Source organism: Rhamphochromis sp. 'chilingali', assembly GCF_963969265.1.
Source record: "Rhamphochromis sp. 'chilingali' genome assembly, chromosome: 12".
Classification (NCBI taxonomy): Eukaryota; Metazoa; Chordata; class Actinopteri; order Cichliformes; family Cichlidae; genus Rhamphochromis; species Rhamphochromis sp. 'chilingali'.
This window is the reverse complement of record NC_137939.1, coordinates 31,010,518-31,031,152: the sequence shown is the minus strand read 5'-3', so window position 1 is coordinate 31,031,152 and position 20,635 is coordinate 31,010,518. Positions and strand designations below refer to the sequence as shown.

Below are 20,635 nucleotides of genomic sequence, written 5' to 3'. Positions count from 1 at the left end.
TGGTACTGTCTGAATGCAGGACAGCTTGTTACTGCGCCGCTGTACGCAAGCAGTGTGAATGTCTCCATTGTAAGTTTAGATGTGCTACATAAATAGAATTTAGTTATTTATTTCTTATTACATTATGACTTATTTGTACAAGCCTAAAACAGTTAAACACAGCGGAGCAACATGAGGAACTCAGGAGTTAAGGAGGAAGAGTTATTTAGACATTACGTGTGCCTTTTCACTGACTTGAGAATACTTTTTTTTTTTCACCTTCCACTTTTTACCAAATCTTTACGTTATTTAGATGTCTGGCCAAGTTCAACATCTTTTTAAAAAGCATTACTGGGTGTTTACACACCGTCAAAATCTTTAGATGTGGTTTAACCGGAAGGTCGCCGGTTCAATCCCCAGGCTCTCTGTCCTGGTCGTTGTGTCCTTGGGCAAGACACTTTACCCTACCACCTACTGGTGATGGCCAGAGGGGCCGATGGCGCGATATGGCAGCCTCGCTTCTGTCAGTCTGCCCCAGGGCAGCTGTGGCTACAACCGTAGCTTGCCTCCACCAGTGTGTGAATGTGAGAGTGAATGAATAGTGGCATTGTAAAGCGCTTTGGGTGCCTTGAAAAGCGCTATATAAATCCAATCCATTATTATTATTATTATTATTATTATTATTATAACTGAAATACTGTGGTATTTCTGAGGGTCTGCAGAAAAACTGGACAAAAATCTGTCTATTTAAAACCATTGAACATTATTTGATCATTAAAACCTTGAATTAAACTACAAATTTGATTGCTTACTTGTGAGTGAGAAACCCAGGAGGATTTCTTTATTAGGCTTACTAAAAGGAAATGAAAAGTACCTGCCAATGGGAGATTTTAATAACCTGGCAACCGTAATTTTGTTTTTATAAATGGCCTTTAAATGAGCTGTAAAGGATAATTTAATTATTCACTAACCATTAACACAACCTTTATTAAAAGGTGCCCCGTTGGTGAGTATTTCCATATAAAAACAACCTAAGGAGACACTGTCAGTGTCTGCCTTTCAGTGTGAGCTGTATATACTGACATTAATGCAGCCACAGATGGTTTCAGTGACCATCAGTGTTAAAATAAAAGGAATAAAAGGCCCTAATGTAGCCTTAAATGCCAGTTAAAATTCGAATGATACCACTCTGTCTCAGTATAATGTATATAGAGTGCATGGCTGGCTTACCATGTGGTAGTTTATGATCTCTTGCAGGCTTTCCCCGCATTTTTCCAAGCACTCCTGCACAGAAAATAACAAAAACCAGTCTTTAACTGCACAATACATCCAGAAAAATTCTCATAATAGTCTCACGCCACAATAGTTTCATTTTTGTGAATAAAAGAAGCAAATAAAATCTGTCAGAAACTAAAACCATAATTTATATGAATTCTGCATGGAAGAAAATAAAAAGATCCACAAAGCTAAAAGTAAGTCTAAGCTGGTTAATGTCACTGAGCTGTACCATGTACAGGAAAAAGAGCTATAATTGCAGGACTGATTCATGCCATTTATTTTTATTCGTTTACAATGGAAACTACAAATATGAACAAGGCTTTAATAAGAAACTCACAATTAGTCATACAGTTGAAGCCAAAAAGGCTTTTAATAGTACTTAATGTCAGTAGCAATGAAAACAGTTCAAGACGCCGGAGTCGTGAGTCGAGCCAAGAAGTAAGTTTCCAGGCCTGATTTGATCCTCGCTGACTAATCTGTTAGTAATCAGGTTTGTTCACACAAAAACAATGTCCTCGGACATTAGCTGCTTTTTGAGGCTAAAAGAGGCTGATTTTTTTTTTTTGGCTGATTTTTGAGGCTAAAACCTTCCACAACCATATCGACTAAAAGACAAATGAGGCCAATAATACCAGATTAAAGTCTGTGATGGATAAAACCGAGGCTTTGTTTCAGAATCTCACCGAGATCATTACGTCCTTCTTGCACTGCTGAGACAGATCCCGGATGCCGTTGACAAAGAGCTTGTTGGCGCTGACATAGGCCTTTCCTGCTTCGATCATTCCACTGCATAGCTTCACCAGCTGTGGACAGAAGACAGACGAGGGGTTAAATGAAAGATGTTGAAGCTTTCAACACACGCATCGTATTAGCAGGGCTGTAGTTCAGCTTAAGGAGATGACGATGGGCAGGCCTTGTATATCAGAAAGAAAAGAATCTGTATAAGGCCAAGGCCTAAAAAAAAAAAACTGGATTCATTTAAGAAGGAGAGGTCATTTTAACCGCTCTGAGCAAGTCTTGAATGGTCAAAAATAAAATAAATTAAAAGAAAGATGTTTACAGCCTGGCACAAAAATCAAGGTTGAATTTTTGATATTATCCATCTGGACACTAGAGTCTGAGGTATAACTAACTTCAGTCACAGGTGTTGCAACCACATCCGCGTGTTCACTTGCACCATCTAAGGCAGGGGTCTTGAACTCCAGGCCTCGAGGGCCGGTGTCCTGCAGATTTTAGATCTCACCCTGGGTCAACACACCTGAATCAAATGATTAGGTCATTACCAGGCCTCTGAAGAACTGCAAGACATGTTGAGGAGGTAATTTAGCCATTTAAATCAGCTGTGTTGGATCAAGGACACATCTAAAAACCTGCAGGACACCGGCCCTCGAGGCCTGGAGTTCGAGACCCCTGATCTAAGGGTTTTAAAAGCGATGGTGTGACAGCAACTTATCAATCACAACTCGTTAGCCAAAGACTATATCTTGGATACTTCTCCTCTCAAATGTTGACTGAAATTAGCAAATAGGCCTATAAACAGAGATTTACAGAGATCACAGGAGAGGGCTGTTTTCCTATAAATATCCTATAATAGTTCCAGTATCTATTATTGTAACTTGACTCTCTGCAGTATAACTCAGATCTAAAAAAGTAAAGTTTATTAAACAACTTATGATGGATAAACTGCAAATAAAAACATGCTATTTTCCCTTAAATGCTCGTCTAGCAAACCTCAGATGTGATGAGAAAATCCCTGCTCATGCAGTTGCACATGAATGGGGATGCGACCTGGCCAGCCAGCAAGCAAAATTAGCCTTTTCTGGTCCATCTTTCAGTTTCTTGTAAACCTAGCGAAGCATTTAATCTCAGGTTTTATCATTTACAAATATATGTACAAGTGTCTTTTTATCTATTTGCTTTATTGCTAACCTATAATAATTCAAAGAAGGGATACTGTTTGTTTATTTTATATGAATTTGCTTTTGGTTATGTTAATTTAAGTTTTAAAATTTTAGTTGAATAAAAAAAAAGAAAATTCTGGATTGAAATCTTGGCCTGGTTTTCATATGGTGTTTCCCAATTGCACAACATCGAATGACAGTTTTGCATATGAAGGTGTTGCAATGAAGACCTGCCTCCAGGTATCCATGAAGAAGAGTGTTGATGAGTTTGAGCAGGATTAGTAGAAAGCCAGTTGACATCTAAAGAGCATATCGAAATTACAACGTTAAAATAAAATCATGGCAGCGGCATCGTGTTTGAGCGGTTAACGCTGTTGCAATACAGAAACATTCCTGGCCCAACCTGCAGGTCAGCTGGGGCCATCTATTGAGTTTGCCTGTGTGGGTTTCCTCCAGGTGATCCTCCCACAGTCCAAAGACTGGATTGCGGGTGTTAAAATTATACTGCATGTCCATGCATGTCTCTTGAATGTAAATAAAGATCGCACTTTCTCCCATGTGTCAACACCTATGTGGTAAATAGAAGTCTGCTTAACATGAGGCTCCGTGTGACCCATCACTGAGGTACGATCCACGCTTAAGGCCAGCGGTTTTTATAACTCAACATCACATGCTCGAGTCACAACACTCAAGCTTTTGTTTCTCTGCGTTTTCAGCTCGTCATCGCACCTGAGCCCCAGACGGGAATGGAGTCATCCAGCTGCATGTGTGCTGTCTATCCATCACCTGTGTTCACATATGGCAGTGTGTGCAGGTGGGCTCCGTATGTCAGCCCCTGACATCAGCTAGCCACCCTGCACGCATGTAAAAGAGCCAATGTTATCCAGGACTGGATAATGGACAGCAGACACCGGCAACTCAGCATGAATGTTTTTGTGCATTTCCAAGAACATTTTCTCTGTCAGCAGGTTTTTTCTGTCTGCTATAACGGCTGCTTTGTTTAGCTTCTGGTTTCATGAGAGGAAAATTAATCTCTTCTTATTTTTCACTCTGTGTTCTAATGCCAGGTTTTCTGCTTTTCAGCACCCGTCTTCTCCAGCAAGACTCATTTCCTCCCAGCTGCTAACCAGACATGAATCTGATGTGGCCTTTTCTTTGGTTTATAAGCAAACTCACCATTAGCCTAGCATTATGACTGAAAACAAGGCTTTACCTATCCTGCTATTAATAATATTAACAAAAAGCTTGCTAAAGCTCACCAGACAGCCAGTCTGCAGCACTCCCCATAGATTTGCAAAGAGATTTGTGTAGAGATAGACTGAACAAAAGTATAAAATTGCTTCCTGGTCTTAAAAAAAAGAAGGGGGGACTAAAAGTCCCTTAAACTTGCATCTCCCAAAGGTCTTTAAAAGCCAGAAGGGGATAACTTCAGAGCCATCAGCTCTCTTACTCTGTGCCCTCTTTAAATGCTTTCCTGATGACTCTAGGTGCATAATCACTACTTTCAAATCATACTGAAGTCTATTTTGCAAATTCTGATTATGATGGAGTCAGAAAGGAGGATTTGGTTCAGTTTCACAGTCAGCTCCACCCCTTAGTGCAGCAGAAACAGGTGAACACCTCATCACAAACCAATGGGAGGCGGTAGCTGAGTCCATCTTTCATGCGGTCTATGAGTCCCACACAGGCCTAGAAACCAGTCATTGTGTAGTCTCCAATAAGCTAGTGAGTGGTTGCTGGCTAGGTGTAACTGTTCACAAAGACAGTGCCACATCAAAAATCTCCTTGAGATTGATTTGCTGCAGTCACCCGTAATTTGCCATCAACTCACAGAACAGGAGTAAAAACTATAACACAAACCACAAACAGATATTGGTCACCATCAAAGCAAAAGCTGTGCCTTAGTCCTGCAAGCCAACCATTCAAAACAAGCTGGTTGCAGAGTTGTAGGGTTTCAAGGCAGGTCTGCAATGTAAACTACAGGTGACCTCAACAATCCCAAGGTTTTCCATGCAGCACCGTATACTTCTTTGCAACTAATCTGACCCAGTGACTGCCAGCAATGTCCAGTACTCACTTCTCAATCAGTAAGGAATTACACACTTTTCTGTCCTCTTGTGCAGCGGTCCCCAACCTTTTTTGCGCCACGGACCAGTTTAATGTCAGACGATATTTTCACGGACCGGCCTTTCAGGTGTCGCGGATAAATACAACAAAATAAAATGATATGACCAAGACAAAAGCTGTGGTATTTTGTAAATATAATAATAAATGCAAATTCACTGTGTAATTGTGTAACTTTTTTTAGCAGCATCCTCCTGAAATGTGCCAAAAACACTGAGAGTAACATCCTCCTCTCTGCCCCTTAACTCATTCACTGCCATTGACGTCTATAGACGTCAATGGCAGTCAACGTAAGTTGAACTGAAGCCCACCAGCAGTAAAAGTAGACCTGCAAGGAGGTGCAGGGTTTGCGCACGTAAGGGATTGCGCAGTGAGACAAAAATGTGGTGCAAGTCTTGTTGTGTTTCACTGCCAGCCATTTGAAAATGGCTGGCAGTGAATGAGTTAATACTCTCTGGTAGCTATGGTATGGTAACGCGTAAATATTTATTTCAAAATAAGACACACAACGACAACACGGAAAAAGAGCCAGGGAAACCGAGTTAACGATTGAAAACCCTGAAAACTATAAATTTCACACCCAAGCCTCAACTTTCGGTACGAAAGGACTCACGGACCGGTTTTTTCAAGTAACAAGTAAAGTAAGGGATTACTATTGCAAAAAAGTAATCCGATTACTGTAACTTTCCTGTTAGCACGCTGCGTTACTGTGTTACTAAACCGCGATTTTGTTTGTGAGAGTGTCTCATGACAATGACGTACGAGCGCGTGACGTCCGTGGCAGCAACAGACGTGTGCAGATCAACATGGATAATATGGAGCGTGGGAGAGAGTATGACCATGCAGCGTTTAATGCTTGGAAGTACTGACATTACTTTGAGTTTGATTCTGTAAAAAGTGACAAAACATTAGCATCTGTGAGTGTAAGTACAAAAACATATTTTATTTTATATGCTGGAATATGCAGAAAATATGTTTAAATGTTAAACAAACCTTTTTCTACCTATATTACCCAAATCTTATCAGCTAATATTTATGTAAATATTTAGATTCACGTAAGAAGTTAGCTTTTTATGCAATTTATTATTTACCATTTTACTATGCAGTCTTATACAACTGATGATCAAATTTCATGTAAGCCTCTTTAGAGTATGTTGATGGTTAAATGCATCTTTGTGAAGACCCTGGTAGATGAATATTAAAAATGACAGGAATGCCTGTGGTCTGGTATATGAACTAACAATGGAGGTTCCCAACAATGATGGCAGTAAAAGAACAGCCTGATTAGCGCTGGCTCTTTCTGACACATGCAAGTCAGAGTCAGGGTCAGGGTTAGGTTGAGAACAGCACCAGATGGACCTGTGACAGGAGCATTACAGCTGGAACATCTGGATGCCTTATTACAGGGCAACTGCACGCTCTGAAAGCCATGCAGTCTGATGTTTTCTGTAATCCCCATCTTGCACTGCTGCCACGTCACGTTTCAGCAAACCTGAGCTGAACTCTTCAACTGGGCCGAGCAACAATACCCCGTCCATTATGCTAGCAATGTTAGCACTAAGGGATTAGGCACTACACAGTGATATAATCCTGTGTGTAATAGGCAGGCCGTGGCTAAGGTCTGCCGCAACTCAATATAGTGTGACAAAATGTGGAAAGAGACCAAAATTCCTCTTTTTCAGCCATTAGTTCTGCAGTATTTCTACCAATCAGGGCTGCAGTCAGTGTATGTTTGCAAGGATTCCCTCATTAATAATTAAAAACATAAAACATGGGATAGGCTTCTTTGGCACACTAGGTGGGCTTCTCCAAATGTTTCTAATTTACAACAGAGTTTGGTTTTTTAAAGGGGAAAAAAAGATGATTTTATACTTCTGCAAATGTGCAAACTGAGATATTTCTGCTAAAAATATAGTTGAGATGCTCTCATGGAGAGAGGTGCATGCACGGCTGTGTAACTCTGTGGATGGCAGCAGTGTAAAAGATTGCTTTGCTTCACTTTTAAACTATCCAAACACGCAGTTCTGATAGTTCAGATTTTAACATAAATATTAACAAAATATTGACTTTTAAGTATAAAAATTCTCCTTGTAAGAAAAAAAGAGAAAAACAGAAAATAACTTGTTTTTTTAATCTTCCTAAATATATGACTGGCATCATTTAGGGGTCTGACTACAAGCGCTAAAGGCGATCGTGGCTCAAAGAGTTGGCAGTTCGTCTTGTAACCGGAAGGTTGCCGGTTCGAGCCCCGGCTCGGACAGTCTCGGTCGTTGTGTCCCTGGGGAAGACGCTTCACCTACCGCCTACTGGTGATGGCCAGAGGGGCCGATGGCGCGATATGGCAGCCTCGCTTCTGTCAGTCTGCCCCAGGGCAGCTGTGGCTACAACTGCAGCTTGCCTCCACCAGTGTGTGAATGAGTATTGGAATTGCAAGGTGCTTTGAGGGCCCCGAAAAGCGCTATATAAATGCAATCTATCATATATAAATATATATATATATATATATATATAAATAAAAGAAACTGTCTTTACAAAGTCTTTCAGAAAAATCTGCAATAGAGATTTCTAATTTAAGAGTTTCAGATCACCTTTTTGATTGAATTTTAAGGGAAAAAAAATCACAATCTTTAAGACTGGACGATTTAGCTGAAAAAATGTTGCAAGTGAACGTTTAGTATCAGCAATCTTACAGCTTGCCACACTGACACTTAATGCCATGACCTCATTATGTTTGCTTTTCTAAAAAAAAAAAAAAAACCACACACACACCAAAAAACGTTGGTGCCCCTAAGCTTCATAAAACCGGACTGGCTTCTTTAAGGCGGCAGGTCTTGTGCCTTCAGGTGTGCTCGGGGCTGAGTTTCTGTTTCATTTATTCTGAACACGTTTTTGAAAAAGCTATTGAAACTTGGCCTGGTTTCTGTTTACTGCTTATAGAGCAAGAAAATCAAAGCAAGTACTGACAGCGTGGACTGGGAAAACTGAAAACATTATAGAACGCTTACTTTGTTTATCCAATATTGTTTTCAGTCTTTCATTCGCAATAACTTCTTTATGGAAAGAAGCAAAGGCAAGACACAAGTAGAAGTAAAAAGAAAGCCCACAGACATAAATATTAAGACAATTTGCACTACATTTTTCCCTTTCACAACATCTTACAGCATCATCTTTGTATGTTAACTAGTTAACTAGAAGAACCGTCTTACCTTATCTAGTTTTGCCTCGATCTCCACCACCTCTGTTTCTACCTCATCAATATTCGCCCTGAAAAATAAAAGCAGGAAAAATCCATTATTACACGTGTGGTAATGTGTAACAAATTGAATTATGTTAACTTATTGGAAAACAGTTGATCTGCAATAGTCTTATTATTCCCCACATTCCCAGAAATGAAACAGAGTTTTGCGGAGCCAGGCGAGACTCCGGGTGTGTTTTTAATGAGCGAGACGCCATCCTGGGAGCAGCTCAGCTCTGTCAAAACAAAGTGATAGACATGGTCTCTCCGCAGCGAGGGGAACATAGCTGTCTGGCTCATCACACAACCCCCAGTCCACCTACTCACTGTCAACACTGAAACCGCACCCAGCCGCATCTGGAGCTCCCCTCTCCACCCTTGAGAGACGTGTGATTTACACCCAGAGGCAGCATGACACAGGCCTTATGAACACCACTCAGAGGCTCCTCCGCATGCTGAGGTCATGTCAGAGTATGTGCGCTGCAAGCACGTCTACGTTCACCGCCCTTATGTGCCGCTCATCTGTTACGGTATGTGCTTCCTGTTGCTGATGGTTTAAATATGATCTACAGCCAGCTTCTTCATGTAGTCACATTTTCCAATTTTTAGCGTGAACCCCAGGGATGGAAATGTTGGTCAGTCGGTCAGACTGGATCTCTTGTTCCAGGCAACACAAATATCCAAGCAGCTGTACAGTTATCTATGAGGCCTAGAGCACACACACTGTTAAAACTTGGCTTTACCGCCAAATACCAGCAGAACTAATTACACCCAAATTCTGTGTTTGCAGATGGCTGAGCACAGCTGATTTGTCCTGTTTGGGATTTCAAATCTGGGAGAACTGGCTCATCCAGTGCTAGTGTGCAATTTGGAAGTGCTGTGTGTTGAAGTCTTCCTTCACTGTTTAATGATAAGGACTTGTTGGATGCCTGGTTGCTCAATTTAACCACCTTTACAAGCAAATGTGCATTACTGCTCACCCCTAAAGACTCAAAATCGTTTGTTGCTTTAATGCACGTTGAGCCAAAATGAAAAAAGGGAGTGACGTTTTGGAATTATCCAGTGGAGTTAAAACGCACAAGGTAAGCATACAAGTCAAACTACCATTAGCATCAGTCTACCCAAGCGCAAGCATGTCTGCCATCTTGAGCCGCCCGTCAGAAATCTAATGTGTTCATAGTTGATGTGAATATCTACAGACTTAGAGGGAAAGCAGTAAACAACAGGTGTTGTTTGCATGGCAAATTTGTATAGCAAGGTCGAGATGGAGGGCAGGAGGTGTGAGAGCGAGGGAAAAGAAGAAAGATGTCTGACAAGTCACACTTTTTTTTTTTTTTTTTTTTTTTTTTTTTTTTTTTTTTTTTACACACAGGACTCCTTTTCCAAATTTTATATCAATGTTGTATTACGAATCGCACAGCAGCTCCATCAGATTGCAGTCGTGGCTGGCAGAATAGACATCTCCGACTCATTTCTTCCTCTCTGGCCACTGGTGGATTAATCCGCTTGAACAAGCTCATGGGACGGAGGATGGCACATGTTCTCCAACCCCCACAGCTTCTACTCCCTTAATATGGAACCGAGAGGATTGGGGGAGAGAAATGCTCCAGAGAGGAAATGTCTGTCAAAAGCTCTAACTCGTGCAGAATGGAAACATGCATTACCTAAATAATCAATACCATATTATTCCACATGTGGACACGTGCTGTTGTAACCTCAACTGATCTCCTGCTGAACGGCTCTGAGCCCAACCACGCCCAGGGATTATCTGCCAGTGAGCGAAACTGTTTTCATTGCTGATGTCATTTTAGAAGCTGCTCTTTTTAAAAAATGTGATAGTGCAGCGCTTAGCAGGCGCTCGCTTTTCAAAAGGCTAGTTCTCCTCATGTGTTCATGGCTCCAGCAGTTCTTGGGACTGATTTTAATGTCATGTTTTATTTGCAAATGTCCACAGAAGAGTTTAGATGCTTAGGGTGGGTTTTTTTTATAATAATCGACTACTTGTGAGTTATTAAGAAACGAGATAAGGTTAAAAATAGATAGCAGCTGTTCTAGCAGACTTGCTGCCCTAAAAAAAGTAGTTAACTTCTCAGGGTGATTGGTGAGGTGGATCGTGAGGTGTATTGTATTTTGGGCCATGTCTGCTGCGGTAAAGCAACAGATGAACCTGAAGGAGAAGCTTTTGATTTACCAATCCATCATGTTGTAACCCTCAACTATGGTCATGTGCTCTCAGAAGTAACCAATCTCATTATTTTGGAGTAACCAAAACAATGAGGCTGTTGTGAGAAAGGGTGCTTGTGGGAAATGTGATTATGTACTCATGCTTTCATTTTTTCATTGTAGGTAGAGAGGATTAGAAAGCTATGCTTAAACTTGGGTGATTTTGTTTAGAGTGCTGAAGTGGGGAAGACCGCAGGCAGGACAGTTGAAGGGGGGGTACAATGGGCGGGACACCAAACCCATAAGACTATGTTGACTTCCAGTTGTGAGCCAGACCTCGCTAGACGTAGTGGGGGTAGGCTAGTTAGCTAGGTCTCCGGATCCATCTGTATTTTATTTATTTTAAGCGCAAATAAAGACGTCTGATTTTGGAAGTAAAAGTTTCCGCCTGATCGCTACCATCAAAAAGAATCCGTGAAATCGGCGTACTTCAACACTGTGAATATAAGGGTCTCTGTTTCTTCGAGTCTAAAGGAATCCCAATCAGGGGAAGACCAGAGCTCGCTGAAAAGATTGTATGTTTCATTTTGTCCAAGATTCAAGATTGATGAAGGATGGGTGGATGGATGTTCAGATGATCCTTCATGTGGTGAGAGTAGAAGCTGTGGTTATCAAGGTCGACCACTGGGCTTAAGCCAACCCTTCAAACCAGCTTATTTTTCATTATGGCTTTATCTGCTACTCATTATTTAAATCCACTAACTGATTATTGGATAAAATACAGAAAAATACTGGGGAAAAAAATGCCTACCACAAAATTTACAATGGGACATCTGAACTGTTTGATGAGATAAACCAAAGAAGATTTACTTCTGCTCAATTTAAGTTTTCTTCTTCTCTTCACGACATACAAGGCGAGTTCAGGATCAAAAATGGGTCGGAAAATTAAAACCAACGTGCCATTTATTTATATCCTACTGCTGTCACTAGTTCTGTGTCTACAGTTTAAAACTAAATGTCAAAACTGAAAATTAAAAGCTGAAAATACCTTCTGCTGGCTCACCTGCAGTACCATGATAGTCCCCACACTTTTGGAAATCACAGGTTAGTCAATGTAATGTTTGTAGGTTTTGTCTAATAAATAGAAATCTGTGATGTTTAGCCCTGCCTGACGGGGGGTCAACTTAGGCCAGGCTTTCAAAACGCTGGCAAAAACCCTGATCATGGAAAATGAAAACCTCAGAATGTTTGGCATGATAACAAATGACTGAAACTAACCAAGTGTTTCAGTTCCAGTCTGTTGGGCAAAGTGGAAAAATCCTCTCAAAACATCGTGTACACAAACACAAAAGATGCCACAAACATTAAACCTCAGTTACGCTGGTCTAACAACACCATAATGTGAACAATGTGTGTCTTGCAGTGATGGACGAGTTTCGGGTACAGCGTGGTGACACCCCAGCTAGCCGTCCCAGATGTGCAGAGACCGGCTCGTAGGACAGCTGCTCCCTCCAAGCTGTATCCCCCCCCACTCCCCTTTTTTTCTGAATGCACACGCCTCCTATAATACATGCAGATGGAGCCTCGGGCCTGTAGCCACGGTAACCGTCTCTTAAGTGGGCCGCAGAAGTCCCTGATGTGCTTGTGAGCTGACCCTCATTCACACCAAGAGGAGCGGGGAAGCCAAATAGTGCCTTACGCGACTCATTACAGGGCTGGAGCGACAAGAGACCACCTCCATTAAAACCTCATCGGGAGCCCATTAAACAGCAGTACATCCAGATGTGGTTCACACAGATGCCACCAATCAACTCACGTAAACACGGCGCTCCTTAATGGCTGATTAAGACCCAACAGCAACACCCACAGTACATTTAAAACACGCCGTCTAAAACATTCATCCGACATGAAGCCGTGTAGTTAAGCCACGGTGTAAAAACATAATAAACACAGAGATTGTGCTGAGCAAGCTGCAGGTCTGGTGGTTTCTGGCTGGTGGCGTGCTGACTGGGCATCCAGGGGAGAGGCTGAGGTGCCTTTTACTGGCCCAAAGTCACAGAACACCTCTGTTTCTCGTTAATTCGAGAACCACTGCACGTCTTAACCAGTTCCACCTGATGCTAAACGGAGATCTTTTGAAATTCTGGAAGGTAAATAAGTGTGATGTCCATGCTGGCCAGCTGTTTTGTGGTTTAAAGTATCTTCTCAGGGAAAATGTTTTCAGTTCAGACAGCAGTGGTGGAAAATTTTAGTCACATCCTTCACTTAAACCAGGTTATTTTTGTGTCCACCTTTGGGTTCTGAGGTTAAGATGTCAGTTCAGCTGGTCTCTAACTATGTCTTAGTCGTGTACCGAGGTTATTTGGAGCTTTTTATCTCAAGAACAGCTGCTGCAGCAGCTTAAGAGCAGAGACCGTGATCCAAAACAGGAAAACAATAAGCTGAAATGCTAATGCAAGAGCTGCAGATTGAAGCGATAATTCTCTTTACAACAACCTTTCTCTCTAATCATATTCCACTGAAAACATTACATAAACATTACAGTGAAATAACATGTTTGTTACAAGTAAATGAAAGGAAACAGTCAGATTAGTAACATGTACATCACAATCATTCTAGACCTCAGCTGTCAAACGTGTGGTTTGGGGACCAGAACCAATCCACCAGACGTTCCAATTCAGCCCACTGAAAATTACAGGAAAGTTTAATTGGTAAAGATGTGTGAATCCCTCACCAAAGGCAAAACAGACACACAGGACACCGAGCGAAACAACACAAACACAACCTGTTTGAACAGGTGAGTTTTAAGCTGCTCTTTATAGGCTGTCACAGAGTCACGGGTGCAAAGAGAGAGTGGGAAGCTGTTCCGAAGTTTGGAAGTTAAAATTTGGAAGTCCCAATCACCCTCAGTTACACAGAATCACAGGAAGGCTCTTATCCAGGGATCCGAGAACCTGGTTTGGAGAAAAGTGGGAACCAAGATTTTAAACTGAAATCTACATCCAACAGGAAGCCAGTGCAAAAGTTTCAAAAATAGGGTGATATGTAAAGATTTATGGCAGTAAGTTAGTCAGTTTACCTGTGATGATTGTTTACTGTTGCTATGACAATCACAACAGCAAAAACATCCATCAAAATGTCAGGAACGCCTGCCATCAAGCATTGAATGAACATCAGTGTGAATCCTGACTTACTGTTACAAGCCTGGACATTTAAACATTTAGACAACCTAATCCACAAATCACCACATCCCAACAGCTCCTCTCACGAGTGGTGGGTCCCCAGCAGGATGGACTCATTTGAAATGAGTCCTGCCAACCACCACGTGTCTCAGCTGGCTTCGAAACACCTATTTGCACTTGTAATATGAATAATATGCAGGATCTTAACCTGTCAAGTATTCAGTATAAAAAGTCCTCAAATAAATGTGAGAGAAAATGTATTTTTACAGGTTTGCAGTAACACAACAAAGGAATGGAGATGAAGGAATACCTTCAGCGTTAGTTAAAATGTATTGTTTTGGCTGCAGTGTGTGAAGCTGTGTGTGATGCTGATGAGCATTCATATCAGAGAGGGTTGTGTTTTAGAGGGAGACACTGAGGCAGAGCCACCTGGTGGTCTGGGCGGACAGCAAGCAGGTGGGATGCTAAAGAGACTGCAAACACTGGGTGCATGTAATGACCCCTAAAATTCAACCAGACCGACAAGCGTCTTCCAGCTGGGGCAAAACCTGCGGCTAAACCTCCAGACAGCAAGCCCACTGGGAGGATGAATTAGCCACTGAGTGATGAAGCAGTGTCAGCACACAGCTGTGCAATAGACCCACTGTTATCTTTGAGTGATCATCAACAATCAGCACACTCTTCAGCATGTCCGCATCATCATTCAAACCCCAGTGAAGCGCGGAGGAAAGGTGGGGTCGGATGAAGGAGTGGAAACGAGGGACTGGAGACGGCACGAGCGTATCTGTAAGTCTGTCTGAAGGCGCGGTGATGGAGCACTTTCTGTCTGGAGAAACTGCATTTTGTCACAATATTGATTGCTTTAGTGCCCTAATTGAGGCTGGACTGCATGGCTGAATGGTTGATTATTGGAGGAGGGAGGGTGAGTGTACTCAGCATACCCCCTTCAGCTACAACTTAGGTTATTTTTAGCTGCATGGCTCCTAATGCCCTCTGCCCTCCCCCCCCTCTTGCTCTTCCAGACCACTCACTGCGTGAGCTAAAAGCAAGATCACAGAGTCACCCCTGGCTATGCCATGCTGACCATTAAATATAAATCTACACAGTCCATTTTCAGAGCTCTAACTCAAAAATAACTTCCCCTGAGAGATGACTGGCAGGACTTTCAAACTGTGGATTTCTCCCAATGCTGGAGCACTGAGTGTCCTCTACTGCAGCCTTTCTAAAAACCAAAAACACTAGAGCTAGAGATAATAAGATGTTCTGTTCTGCAAATGATAGCTTTTCCTTTTTAAAATTGATTATTTTTAATGTGATGTTATTTCAGTTTTTAAAGACTGCTTTGCAAAAATAATGCATTAGTTGGAGGCGGCGATGGATGGCAAGACGATGGTCAGACACCAGGTTTTTTGGTGTCAGTTTCTAGTATTTAATTTGTATTTTATCTATTTAGCAGATCTGAATCTGTGCAATGCATCAATACAGTCGCTTCAAACTAAGATGACAAAAACCAGGTGGTTTTCATAAGGGCTCGCCACAGAAGGTACCTCCATATGTTTGATTTAGCAGATGTTTCGCATCGGATGCCCTTCCCACCCCAATGGGATGTGTCTCCTCCCATAATAAAACCAAGGGATCTTTCGCTTGTTAGGCCATATTACCAAGAGTCAAAGTTGTAAAATGGAAGTCCACAAACTAATCAGTGATGTCATGGTGATTAAACCTATCATTTGTTTACAATTACTGAACTAAACTGACAAGTACACATACATGACCACAGGCAAAGTTCTGTCTGAACATTTTCTCCTTCTCATGAATCACCATGTTGGAAGAATGCTACATTTTTTCCCGTGATATGTTATTTGAGTTGGGACTATTATTGCTGTGTGACACATAAAGCTGAGGAGGAATAGAAGCAGCCAATGAGTAAGTCGGGGTAAGCAAGCGACCTACAACTACAACCAATGATGCATTCACCAACCAAAACCCTGTGACCTCCGTAGAGATTTTTGTATTCATACAGTTGGTGTCACATTTATTTCATCTTTTACCAAGACTTGTGCTTTTCTACGGTCTGCAGTAACCCAATTATTTACGGTGCAGAGGGAGTTCAGATGTTTGCAGTAAAACCCTTCCCAACATATGTTCAAAGCCCTGACTATTGTTTCATAAGCCTTGCCTTTATTTTCCACTTGAAAGCTTAGATGTGTCACTCGTACTTAAACTGAACGGCTTTCTGTTCTCCGACAGCTCAGCTCAAATTTCTGCCACAGACTGTGCTGACTGCGTCGCCGCATTAAACCCCCAAATCCTCTTCAGGAACACACATCTGTGCTAATGGCTTCGCAAAAGTGACGTGTCTGCTGCAGCGATAATGACTCATTTATGCTTCAATTGCAGCATCACTGAAAGTAGAGATTTAGTTACATGTACTGGATGTGTGAGCTGTCACTGGGTTAACGTGGATGTATCCAGATAGGAGCACGTTCAGGGCATACTCTGCAAGTGAAGGGAAGCGTTCACCCCCACCACCAAATATCTGTTTTATAGCCAAATAGCTGAGTGGCAACCATTCACCAACTCTGGCAGACAGACTGCCCTCCAAGCCCACCCACTCATTTAGTGGGTTAATACAGAGATCACCAAACGATTTCAAGTCTCTGATCTTTGCCTCTGTGTATGGAAACTCGCTGGTGTCAAGTTCAGGGAAGGCACGGACCATTAAAATGCAATTAATCAATAAAACAATAATAACAAATGGACTATGTTAGTCAGCTCAAGATCAAAACTGATATCAGATCCAAATATTGAATCCCCAGCTTCAGTGCATGTTCTTTTATTAATTATATTGAGTTTCATTCTTTGAAAACTTTGTTTCTACTCTTCACTGTCAAAAAAGATGTTAACAGTGGGCGTTGGAATTAAGGATGTTGGTGTTTCTTTAGTTAAAAAGACCAGTATAAACATTAGACATTGTTGACATTAAGCAGATTTTAATTTAGTGAGTGTGAGCTACTACTTTTGTTTTATTCTATTATTTCACTGCTGTAAAAGCCAAATTCCTCTGCAGGTATCACATTTTTAAGTTCTGAAGGTGAAGATAAGTATTTTGCTCCAGGGGACACCTGAACTAACAGATCCAGCGGGATAAGCTTCAGGATGCTGGTTATTTGGGATCGCAGGGGCTCAGTGAAGCCCAAAGAAAGGCAGACTGAGTTAAAGCTGCTCTGTGAGTGTCAGAGCCTCTCATATGATCGTCTATCATCCGTTCCTCCCTTATGACTTCACCGTAAAGAATTCACCAGAGCCAAAACTCTGATAAGATGTCAGGAACTTATCGCACTGTATGCATGTGGAGCCCAGCTGAGCTCACTGCTAATAGGCCGCCATCAGATCTCCGCTGAGACCACTGAGAGACGTCTGGCCCAGAAACAAAGGCCAGGAGAAGCAAAAGAGAAAGGTGAAGAGATAGGGAGGATATCTGGACTGCACACGACCTCTCCAAAACCAACACCTGATGTTTTTTCTAGCCAAGTGGGATAGAGTCTGGCTGCGTGTTAAGCGCTCCACCTCAGATGACCAGTCTGCCTGCTGTGGCTGAACTTTTGCTCGTCTGCTCCCTCCACCATCACCACCACTTCCTCCTCCTTTTCCTCTGTCTCTGCCAGACCCATGCCAGCTCTCCCTCATTCGTGCTTGCATTGGCTGTGTGATACTCCTCCGAACACCACAGACCACAGCACATAAATCCTGAGGGAAGCAGCACGAAGCTTGAAGCTTCTCCTCAGAAAGAGATGGAAAGGCACAGCGAAAAATATTCAGCGTAGAAAGAAACTAAAGAAGATTCAAACAGAAGCATTAACGACTTTTTGAATGCCAACAGTAATACCACAGGGACTCATTTATACTAGCATTTGCATTTTTTTTTTATATAAGACCATCTCACTGTCAGAAATTATAAATATTCACTGTTTCTTTAATATTTTTTTTAATTCTGAAATGGCAATTACATCTTCATTTGGTCCCTCTGACTCCACAGGAAAAACCACAGGTAATTAAAAAAGTTCACAAAAAAGCAAATTCAACTTTTATTGCTGGTTTTTGATCCAGCTGTGGTTAGAGACGGCCATCCATCATAATTTACTCTCCAAGTCTTGGTGAGCGATCTCGTCTACAGTGATGATATAAAAGATAGATGATGTTGCCACATCCACACACAGTCTAATGGTCTCACAGCTCGGAACACATACACACTTTTTCTTTTAAAACATACAACTTAATACCACTTTACCCGACTTACATGATATCTATTCACTTCTATCTGCAAGCCTGCCAACATATGTGGACTATCTGCAAATCTGTATTAAAACTGTCTATTTTACAATGTTACATTTTTTTAAAAAGTGAAAAATATTATGTAAAACCATAAAACTGAGGTATTAGTGTTTATGTGTTTTTCCCATATCTATTTGTATTCAGTGTGTTAGCTCCTCCGGTCTTTATTTTTGGTGAAATCTGATTTAAATCATCCTCTCTTTAGTATCATAATGGTTATTTTTAGACTTCAAAAATGTCTCTACAAGGCCTTAGAAGGTTTCATACAACTTTTACACTTCTGACAGTGGCTAAACTGGCTTCATCTGCAAAATTACTGGAAAAACAAGACTGCAAGAACAAAAACGCCAACACATAAGCCAATCAAACTTTGCAAGCTGTGCACGACAGATTCTGATTTTTTATGCTCTCTCTCTCTTCCGTTAGTCTGTTATGTCCTGCTGGACCTTGAAGAATGCGTGCATATTTTCAGAGCTTCCCTTGGTGAGAGACTTGAGCTCTGATGCTGTCCATCGGCCAGCTGATCACAGGCAGCAAAGCGACAACGCAAACAGGCAGGGAAACACAGAGCAGGGGATAAAATTCCCACATAATCTGAGCAGATGAATCCCATCTTCTCAATGCTGCACGACAACAGAGAGACTCTTCAGCAGAAACATTCAAATCAAGCAACACTCCTGCAGCCAAGTGTTGCATTTATATCCTGCCAAAATGAAGGATGAAAATCAGTATGTATCTCATAACAAAGCATGAGATAAAATAAGAGGACTAGTTCGGCGTTTTAGGATTTTTTTTTTCCTGCTGATCTTGCAAAGCTTTAGATTTTTTTTAAAGCCTAGTCGTTTTGAAAGCTGTGTCTTTCCTTTGTTCCCTGGTTTCTCCTCTATTTTAACACTCTCAAGTTTCTCTTTACTCACTCCAGTCACTGCATACAATTATAACCATCTACCAATGTAACCTGGCCACCCAAAGCCTGATTAAGTGGACGGGTCTTCACATATACATGCTAGTTTGACCATGAAAGAATTATTTTGCTGTCTTAGCTACTGCTTCATCACTTCACCTCCTCTACCTGCAAAGACAGAGTAAAGTGAGACTTTATAGAACAGAAACTATACAGTTTTATCTTTAAATTCTAATATTTCAATTCCACTACTGTATAAATAGAACCCAAGCCTTTTTATTGCAGCTCAAGAGGTAGAGCAGGTTATCTACTAATCAGAAGGTTGCTGGTTCAATCCCTGCCTGCTCCAGTCTGCATGCTTTGGGCAAGATACTAAACCCTGAATTGCTCCCAATATGTTCATCACAGTGTGAATGTTAGATATAAAGCACTTAGGCTGAAAAAGCATATATGCATATATGCATATATATATATATATATATATATATATATATATATATATATATATATATATATATATATATATATATATATATATATATATATATATATATATATATATTATAGATTATCATGATTATGAATAGTTTCTTCCAGTAATTAGCCACAATCATGCAGCCCTGCTCTACATAATTAAAATAGATCAACCGATTTCAAACTTGTTATTAAATCATCAGATACTTGCAGACCATGAACCACCTCCTGTTAACAGTTGAAGAAAAGTCAAGAGATCACTAACGTCAGTACAAGTCGTCCTCTGGGAACCACAAACGTCCGTTTAATATTTCATGGCAATCAAGCCAACAGATGTTAAGATATTTCAGTGGACCAGCTGTTAACCAATTACACTTCCAGTATAACTATATAACAGGCGATTTTTTAACATTTGAATGTAACACTTGCTCAGAAAGAGCTGCACCTTATTCACACTTAAGAGTAAGCACTGACTGCCAAACCCCGACCCCGCCGTGACCTCTGAGCAGCTGCCCTCGGCCCTCTTCTGCAGCACAGAGGGACTCAAAGACAAGAGCAGGGCTCGTCTGCCAAAGAAACGGGAACGTCACGGCATATCTCCTCCGTTTGCTTCACAGCTGCGCAGAAAAAACAGCTGAGGTAGCCTTTCCCGCTCTTTCTGAAATCACGCTCGCTCAAATTCGTAACCGTCTGCTTGAACACATCCGCGAGGACGCCGTGCCGACACACTCCTAACAAAGACATCTACACATTTTGGACTAAAGGAAAAAAACATGTTAAAGGCAGTCAGAATAATTACCACATGATAAAAGGCTCTTTCATGTACAAAATATGCAAATATGTCAAGTACAGCTGCCTCGCTCTCATTGAAGTCATCCTCTGAGATTCTTCTAATAAGGAAAATAACGTTTCCATTTATAACTCGTCTGGCTCGCGGACTTGCGCCAAAGAGAAATGGCAAAACATCTGGATTATCTAATTTTAGCTTCTTCTCAGACAGATTAATGTTAGGGTACACAAACCTGAGTTATTAGCTGGATTTCAGGGCTGAAGACTTGCA

At 41.4% G+C, this 20,635-nt stretch overlaps 1 protein-coding gene across 5 annotated transcripts in view; it reads right to left on the bottom strand.

The window, feature by feature from the left end:
• The window catches only part of LOC308406734 (arf-GAP with coiled-coil, ANK repeat and PH domain-containing protein 3-like), a 69,667-nt gene that overhangs the window by 34,216 nt on the left and 14,816 nt on the right, over positions 1-20,635 (bottom strand). For all 5 annotated transcript variants that reach the window (XM_080897926.1, XM_080897923.1, XM_080897925.1 and 2 more), the window contains exons 2-4: positions 8,489-8,546; positions 1,941-2,060; positions 1,210-1,263 (exon numbers count right to left, since the gene is read on the bottom strand). In XM_080897926.1, the coding sequence (XP_080754052.1) occupies positions 1,210-1,263; positions 1,941-2,060; positions 8,489-8,546 (232 nt within the window). The remainder of the gene's footprint in view (positions 1-1,209; positions 1,264-1,940; positions 2,061-8,488; positions 8,547-20,635) is intronic.